At 36.4% G+C, this 7574-nt stretch overlaps 3 protein-coding genes across 3 annotated transcripts; 2 read left to right on the forward strand and 1 right to left on the reverse strand.

The window, feature by feature from the left end:
- The first annotated feature begins 2 nt into the window (after positions 1-2).
- ND-B17 (NADH dehydrogenase (ubiquinone) B17 subunit) lies at positions 3-911 on the forward strand. Its single transcript, XM_028303266.1, has 3 exons — positions 3-357; positions 445-546; positions 638-911. The coding sequence occupies exons 1-3, from the start codon at positions 115-117 to the stop codon at positions 776-778; spliced, it is 486 nt and encodes a 161-aa protein (XP_028159067.1). The 5' UTR covers positions 3-114; the 3' UTR covers positions 779-911.
- LOC114351920 (probable dimethyladenosine transferase) lies at positions 875-2310 on the reverse strand. Its single transcript, XM_028303265.1, has 5 exons — positions 2129-2310; positions 1855-2041; positions 1466-1769; positions 1166-1387; positions 875-1082 (listed from the first exon to the last, which is right to left on the reverse strand). Exons 1-5 carry the CDS (start codon positions 2184-2186, stop codon positions 933-935), a joined length of 921 nt encoding a protein of 306 aa, XP_028159066.1. The 5' UTR covers positions 2187-2310; the 3' UTR covers positions 875-932.
- Positions 2311-3000: 690 nt separating this feature from the next.
- Tnpo (transportin 1) lies at positions 3001-6163 on the forward strand (the record flags this gene model as incomplete). Its single annotated transcript, XM_028303264.1, has 6 exons — positions 3001-3192; positions 3446-3778; positions 4105-4320; positions 4391-4513; positions 4599-4694; positions 5980-6163. Coding segments are annotated over exons 1-6 (1057 nt in total), but the record flags the coding sequence as incomplete, so codon positions are not given.
- Positions 6164-7574: the final 1411 nt, after the last annotated feature.

Here is a 7574-nt window from a genome sequence, read left to right on the forward strand (position 1 = left end):
AAAAAGTCAAATGTCATCAAATCAAACCTGTCAAAAACAGCAGTGTGAATGGATCTCGCTTTGCTTTACATTTGTGATATTCGCTTACAATAATAACAGAGATTTATTCTCAATATGGCTCAAACAGCGGGTGTAAAGCCCATGGCCATTGCTGGTCGTGTGGCAATTGAAAGAGAACGGTGCATTGGCATGACTGATGCCGAAAGGGCTTGGCGTAAGCAGTGGTTGCAAGATCAAGTTTTGGCCTCTAACGAGCCCGTACACGTTGAAGAGTACTGGAGAGAACGTACCAATCCCATTCGCCGTTTCTACCGCTACCCTTTGGACACTTTGTATACTAAACTTACGCCCGTTTTGGTATGATTACATAATAATAACCTACATACTTTGTATTTCCATGGAATTGGATAATTATAACAATGTTTGAAATTTGCCTTTTTGCAGGGAAAAGAAAGAGCTATAAATTACAGGTATATCACTGGGAAACTTGGACTTATTGCATTAGGCGTCCTTTCAGTTCATTACTACTTCAAATACCAAGGAAATGTAAGTATAAAACAATAAATAGCTGTGCTCCTAGTTGTATTGTAACATCAAGTAATTACACAATTTATTAATTGGATCACACTATTTACAGGATTGGACTAAAAAGGGTGGTTGGAGAGTATTGAAAACTAAGCCGATGGTTCTCCCAGGCCAGCCAGGTTTTCCATACAAATCTGAGAAGTGTAATGATTCAGATTATGCTGAAAGAGGTTTCAAAAAGGCTACCATCTAGATAGACATTGTGACGAATGTTAGTTATTAACGATTCACATGTAACTACACTAAGTCAGTAGATGTCTTGCAGTGTCTTACAGTAATACAACAAAGATTATGTAAATTGTTTAGTAAATAAATTTTATTTATAATAAAGACTTTTCCTTAGTACATTATGCAAAATGTATGCCCTCTGAATTAAACGCATGTAACAACTTCATAAAATCATCAACATCCATAGTTCTTGCTCTCATCTGATCGGCTTCTGCATTTGTTAGAATTTCTTGTACTTTCTGTTTTATGTCAAAATCTTCAGGTATTTCCTAAAACCAATTCATTTGTAAAATTAATTATGGATAGTGTATTTTTTAATAGGTTAATCACAGTACATAGGTATATTTTTTACCTTATTATGCAGGGAACAGTGAACTCTGTAATTTTTCTCCAATACTGCCATTGTAGTAGCATGCTTAAAAGCTGCAGATAGGGTTTTATTTTTTCTTACAAATGCTATTCTTGTCAGGCCATCCCATTCAACAAAATTAATAGGTGGTGGAGGATTTCTGGGTTCAATTCTAACTACACTGGATTCAACTTTAGGTGGTGGTCTGAAATTATTCTTGCCAACCTGTAACAATAATGTAGTTATTAATATTGTCCATTATCTTCAAGCACTGATTAGGTTTACTGAAATTAACTTGATTACCTTCATCAACATGTCAACACGAGCCAATAATTGAGTATTTATTGACAACCTACAGTAAAGTTTATCTCCTGGTTTGGCAACTAAGCGCTGCGCAAATTCTTTCTGGAACATGACCACAGCGCATCTGAAGAAAGGCCTATGTAGTAATAGTTTAAAAACTAAAGGAGAACTGATCTGGTATGGTATGTTTGCAACACAAATATCAAAGAAAGGCAGCTCAGTTTTGAGCACATCCCCTACAAGTATTTGTAGTTTAGCCTGGTATGGAGTACCCTGTACACGCTTTTGGAGCTCAGCCACCAATCTGAAAGCAGTGAAAGTGACTGTAAACTTTTTTTAGACTTCCAGGAAAAAATATAGATCAATAACATGAAATTATAGGAATATACCTTGTATCTATTTCGCACGCAACAACTTTTTTAACTCTATCCAGTAGCTTGATGGTCATGTTACCAGTACCAGGACCAATTTCAAGAGCAACATCTGTAGGCCTCAAACCAGCTTTGTCAAGCATAGAAGTAATAATGAGTGGATTCTTTAGGATATGTTGACCGAAATCCTTATTGAACTGGATACCTATAACCAATGATTCAAAAGTTACAAAAATAAAATCTAAAACCAAATTGCTTTCACATAATTTGTAGATTTTCCTTTTAAATGTACCTTGTTTGGCGACCTCATTATGGATCCGCGACTTTTTCTCAGCTTTTACTTTCGGCATGATGACAAATGTGTTTTAGGGTCAGTAATAAATAAATTAAAATAAACACAATAACCTCACACTTTGCGCTGGCATGGCATGGTATTTTGAAATTTTGATTCTGACAGTGACAGTGACAGCTCGAACAGAGCATATAGATGACCCACGCTGAACTGTCCCGCCAAACTCAATGACAGGGGGGCGCTACCATCGTTCAACTATATGGTTTCCTACATGGCAAAAATCGGAACCAGCGATTCGGTATTGACGGTGGCGCCCCGCTGTCAATGTCATCGATAGGACAGTTCAGTATTTTGGAACTATAGACAAAGGACAATATTAGTGACGTTCATGAAGCTAAAGATAAAAAGATTTATAAAAGATTTTTTTTTTAAGATTTTTGTCTGTAGCTTCATGGTGACGTTCTATACATAGTATTAATCAATAAACTTAAATGAGAAAAATTCAATAAAAATAAAGAAAAGATACCAATTGAAATAATTATAAAATTATTTGTTTTCACCCGGTGTAAACACCCACGGGTGGAATGAAACGGGTTTTTATTGGGTTTTTACCCTCATGTGGGTTTTTACCCGGGTGGAAACCCATCTCTATCTATACATATCGACATACCGCATAGTCAACCGGTTTTAGAAATTCATAAAAAATATTACGTTGTAATAAGAAAATAAGAGTGGCAAAAAGCCATCTAATACGCTATCGAGATCTTTTCTAGCGATTAGGACTTTCCAAGGATGATATCAAAGATATGTTTATAATTAAATAAAATTTCAATGTGACAAAATCAATCAATGACTTTTAGGAATAGGCACCCTTTTTTTTTCAACTGGCAACTGGAAAATTTTGGCATGGTTGATCTTTACGGGACCGAGTGATTTTAGAACCGTTTTGTGGAATTATTATGAAAATGGAGTGGAAACCTGAACAAGAAGGATTGCGACAGATATTAACACTTCTTAAGGAGTCGCAATCACCAGACACAGCAACCCAAAGAGCTGTTCAACAAGTATCCTTTGCAATTTTCATGTCGATACATTTGATCGGCGTGGATATTTTTTATGTCCCTAACCGTCTTTTCTCGTATTTCTTACGCTCAATGTTATTTGCTTTTTGTATTAGGCTAATTTTGTATCATAATTATTGCATAAAACATATTCACAATGTTAGCGTCGCATCTCGACGCTCACGTTATAATCGATTTTTCCGACATGACACTTATTGACAGCTTTTATTGATATTTTCCTTACAAATAATCCCAGAAATTGGAAGAACTCAACAAATATCCGGATTTCAACAACTATTTGATTTTCGTATTGACTAAATTAGTCACTGAGGAGGAACCAACAAGGTCTCTCAGTGGCTTGATTTTGAAAAACAATGTAAAAGCTCACTACAATAGCTTTTTGCCTGAAGTAGCAGAATTTATCAAAAGGGAATGCCTATCAGCAGTTGGAGACCCATCACCACTCATCCGAGCTACTGTTGGCATTATTATCACCACTATTGCCAGCAAAGGTGAACTAACCTCATGGCCAGAACTCTTACCAGCCCTGTGTCAAATGCTTGACTCTCAGGACTATAATGTTTGTGAGGTAAGAATATTTCCCTGAAAATGTATTATAAANNNNTATATATAAAAATGAAACCCGTTTCGCGTTGTCACGGCATCACGTGTGAACGGCTGAACCGATTTCGATAATTCTTTTTTTTTAATGTTTGTGGAAGTCCAAGGATGGTTCTTACGGAAAAAAATATAAAGAAAATCTCTACGCTAAGGCGGTACGAAGTTCGCCGGGTCAGCTAGTGTATTATAAATTTGATATTAGTTACAAAAATGCATATTATTATAGCTACTTTTTTATCAATTTCTAGCTATTTTGATTTGATGTAGTACTGATTTTTGTTTACATTATTTTAGGGAGCATTTGGAGCTTTGCAAAAAATATGTGAGGATACAGCAGAGCTACTGGATAGTGATGCATTAAATAGGCCTCTGAATGTTTTGATTCCAAAATTCCTGCAGTTCTTTAGGCATTCATCTCCAAAAATCAGATGTCATGCTATTGCCTGTGTGAATTACTTTATTATGGGACGTACACAAGCACTTATGCTACACATAGATTCCTTCATTGAGGTATGTATTGAGTTTATTTGAATTAGATCTTGTCTTATTTGAGCAGCACTAATATTGTTTTTTGTTTTAGAATTTGTTCCATCTAGCAGCAGATGAAGATCCAGATGTAAGGAAAAATGTTTGTCATGCTTTGGTACTTCTGCTGGAAGTGCGACTTGATAGACTCATACCACATCTACCCAACATTATAGAGGTAACTATCTATTGTAACTTGTGCTACGTTGCAAATTTGCAATGTAGTATGTGTGTATAATTAATATATTTATTATCTGTTTTAGTACATGTTACTTCGCACTCAAGATGCCGAAGAAGGTGTTGCCTTGGAGGCCTGTGAATTTTGGCTGTCTCTTGCTGAACAAAATGTCTGCAGAGAGGTAAATAATAAGTCTTCTACATATTGCTATATTCAAGTATTGATTTATGCATACTGTACTGCATACCAAATGTTAATTTTTTTTTTTTGTATATTTGACATAAAGATTTACATGGCTGTATTAATTTTGTCTTGAGTGCAGAAAAAAGCATGAATGTGATTAGTAATCACACTTTGCTATTAACCCCAATACAAAGGTATCTTTCTCAAACACATCAGAAGTCGAACCTATTGTAGGTTCCCACTTAGATGACCAATAACCTAGTGAAAGTAGCTGGAAGCACATAGTACTAGTAAACTAGGAAAGATATCAGTTTAGGTAAGGTCTAGGTTGTAAATGAAAAAATTTTTTAAGTCATAAAATCATTATTTTTTTGTAAGTAGGTTCTCAAAGAGCATAGTCTTGTAGTTAGTCTTAAGTCAAGGCTGCTCAATCTTTTGAAGAGTCCGGCCAAACAGTGGATTCAGTCGTTAACGACGGGCCACTTACATAAATTTCAGTTACTCTCAAGACAAGCGCAATAAAGGATTCAGTCGTTAACGACGGGCCACTTACATAAATTTCAGTTACTCTCAAGACAAGCGCAATAAAAACTTTTTTTGGATTTGGTGCGTATTTTCAAACCATACTTGCGCAGACCACTTAGAATTCTTTCGAGGGCCACCCTGGGGTTGAGCAGCCTTGGTCTATGTTGAAAAGTAAAAAAAGGCGGGAATTGAACCCACGAATTCGCCTTAGGCAGTTCGATTTTTTTAAGTTGTTTGTTTAAACTAGCTTTCCGCCCGCGGCTTCGCGCGCGTGGACTACATAATCTACATATTTAACGGAACCCTATTTTTTTCCAAAATAAAATTTAGCCTATTACTCGTGGATAATATAGCTTACGAATGGTGAAAGAATTTTTAAAAACAGTCCAGTAGTTTTTGAGTCTATTCATTACAACCAAACAAACAAACAAAGTTTTCCTCTTTATAATATTAGTGTAGATTTAGTGTGAGAAGCGACTAATAGCTAAAAATTGTTATTAGGAAAGTAAGTCTTATTTACACAGCTATGTGATGCCAAATATAAGAGGCACCCGCTAAAAACCAGTGTCGAGACACTTGTACACGCGCGTTTCGATTAATACTGAGCGGGGGCCTTTTTGGCACGAGATTTATGTATTGTATAATGTAATGTTGTGTGTTTAATGTTGCTTTTTTTTTGTGTTTTCTCTTCTTTTATTGTTCATTTTCATTTGTTTTCGTGTCAAATAAAGGTTTTTCTATTTCTATTTCAATCTCAGGTGCTGGGCCCGCGCCTGCCGGCTCTGCTGCCGGTGCTGGTGCGTGGGATGCGCTACTCGGAGATGGACGTGATCCTGCTGCGCGGCGACCGCGACGACGACGCCGACGACGCCGAGCCCGATCGCGAGTCCGACATCCGGCCGCGCTTCCACAAGCCGCGCTCGCACACCATCAAGCACAACGGTAAGTTCAGAATTTGTACCAATTTATAAATACATTATGTAGTTTTGATCAATACCGCATAGAAAAATTAACGCAAAAATCAAAAACTACACTCGACATCAAATAAATCGACCCTCCCGCGACAAGCACTTTCAAACGTATGCATTCCCACTTCCCACAAATGTTGGCACCATTTGAAAGCCTAGTTCTAAAGTTCATTTCATTAAAGGAAAGGTTTTTACCCCAAAAATGTGTCTTTAGAAGGATCCAGAGTCACTTCTTCCAAAAATAGGTAGTTACGCTTGAGCCAACTTTTATGGTTATAATACTGTTAAGTTGGGATTAATCGCTATCCATCTGTTAAAGAGGACACGTGAGATCGTTATTTGGTTTTATAACCATAAAAATTGGTCTAATTGATCCCAGAGGTGAGCCAAGTGAGGTCTTTTTTCAAGTCACATTTATTCTATAAATGTTAATCGTTCATTAAGAAATTAAATGTGTTTTTCTTTATGGATATTTATTGGGCTTTGAACTTTGAAGTAACACCAATATTGTTGGGGCACCATGATTGTGTCAGTAGAAACGAGTTTTCCTGTAAAACGTAAGTGGGCCGATTTTCAGTGTAGATCAGTTTTAATAATAACAATAACCCCTTAAAGGCCTCCGCTAAAATTAAATATTGCGCGCGCGGGCGCCAAGTACGCGGTTTTGTATCTCAAAATGTATGTACAACGTGCGCGGCCGCGTACTTATAAGCGGGCGCACTGCGTACGCGCTCTTAGGCCGGCAATACACGGACCGCTTGAAGCAGTCAGAGTCGACAGCTTCAAGCTGCGACTGCACAGTGAACTGCAGAGTTCTATGGACGCACATACACGAACCGCTCGAGCAGTTGCAACTGATTCGGGCGGTCGACAGCACGGTGAATTTTCATCGTTAGGTCAAGCAGTCGCCAGCAGGGTGGAAAAAAATCATGATTTATTTATTTTAATCAAAAAAATCAGATTTTTAAGAAAAAATCACGATTTTTTTGATTTATTTGATATTTACGATTTTTATTACGTTTTGCGATCATTTCTTTAGTTTTTCTTACGGAAAACATTTTTATTTACGTAGAATTGATGTATAGAGCTGGCAACACCACCAAAAAAAATAAATTGTGTGGTTATCTAAAAAATCGCAAACATGTTTGTACGGAAAAAATATTTTTTTCTGATTCTCTATTCAAAACATCAATTTCATACATTAACACCTATTATTTAACATTGTTTTCGAACATTACAGTTGATTAATATAAAGTCCCAGCCTTTCATTAATTCCATTTTTGGCATTTGATTTAAATCAGTGATTTTTATTAAAAAAATCATGCAATATAAATCGTGATTTAAATCATGATTTAAATCAACTTGATTTAAATCAAGCAACCCTG

This window comes from Ostrinia furnacalis, unplaced genomic scaffold (assembly GCF_004193835.3).
Source record: "Ostrinia furnacalis isolate ACB-3 unplaced genomic scaffold, ASM419383v2 OfSCF1226, whole genome shotgun sequence".
NCBI classification, from domain to species: domain Eukaryota; kingdom Metazoa; phylum Arthropoda; class Insecta; order Lepidoptera; family Crambidae; genus Ostrinia; species Ostrinia furnacalis.

Bases quoted from the DNA above. Each gene is read 5' to 3' on its own strand.
- ND-B17 (XM_028303266.1), top strand. From the start codon at position 115: ATGGCTCAAACAGCGGGTGTAAAGCCCATGGCCATTGCTGGTCGTGTG. The intron at 358-444 runs GTATGATTACAT...GCCTTTTTGCAG, and splicing joins CTAAACTTACGCCCGTTTTG to GGAAAAGAAAGAGCTATAAA. The intron at 547-637 runs GTAAGTATAAAA...CACTATTTACAG, and splicing joins ACTTCAAATACCAAGGAAAT to GATTGGACTAAAAAGGGTGG.
- LOC114351920 (XM_028303265.1), bottom strand. From the start codon at position 2,186: ATGCCGAAAGTAAAAGCTGAGAAAAAGTCGCGGATCCATAATGAGGTC. The intron at 2,042-2,128 runs GTACATTTAAAA...CATTGGTTATAG, and splicing joins TAATGAGGTCGCCAAACAAG to GTATCCAGTTCAATAAGGAT. The intron at 1,388-1,465 runs GTAATCAAGTTA...TTATTGTTACAG, and splicing joins GTGTTGACATGTTGATGAAG to GTTGGCAAGAATAATTTCAG.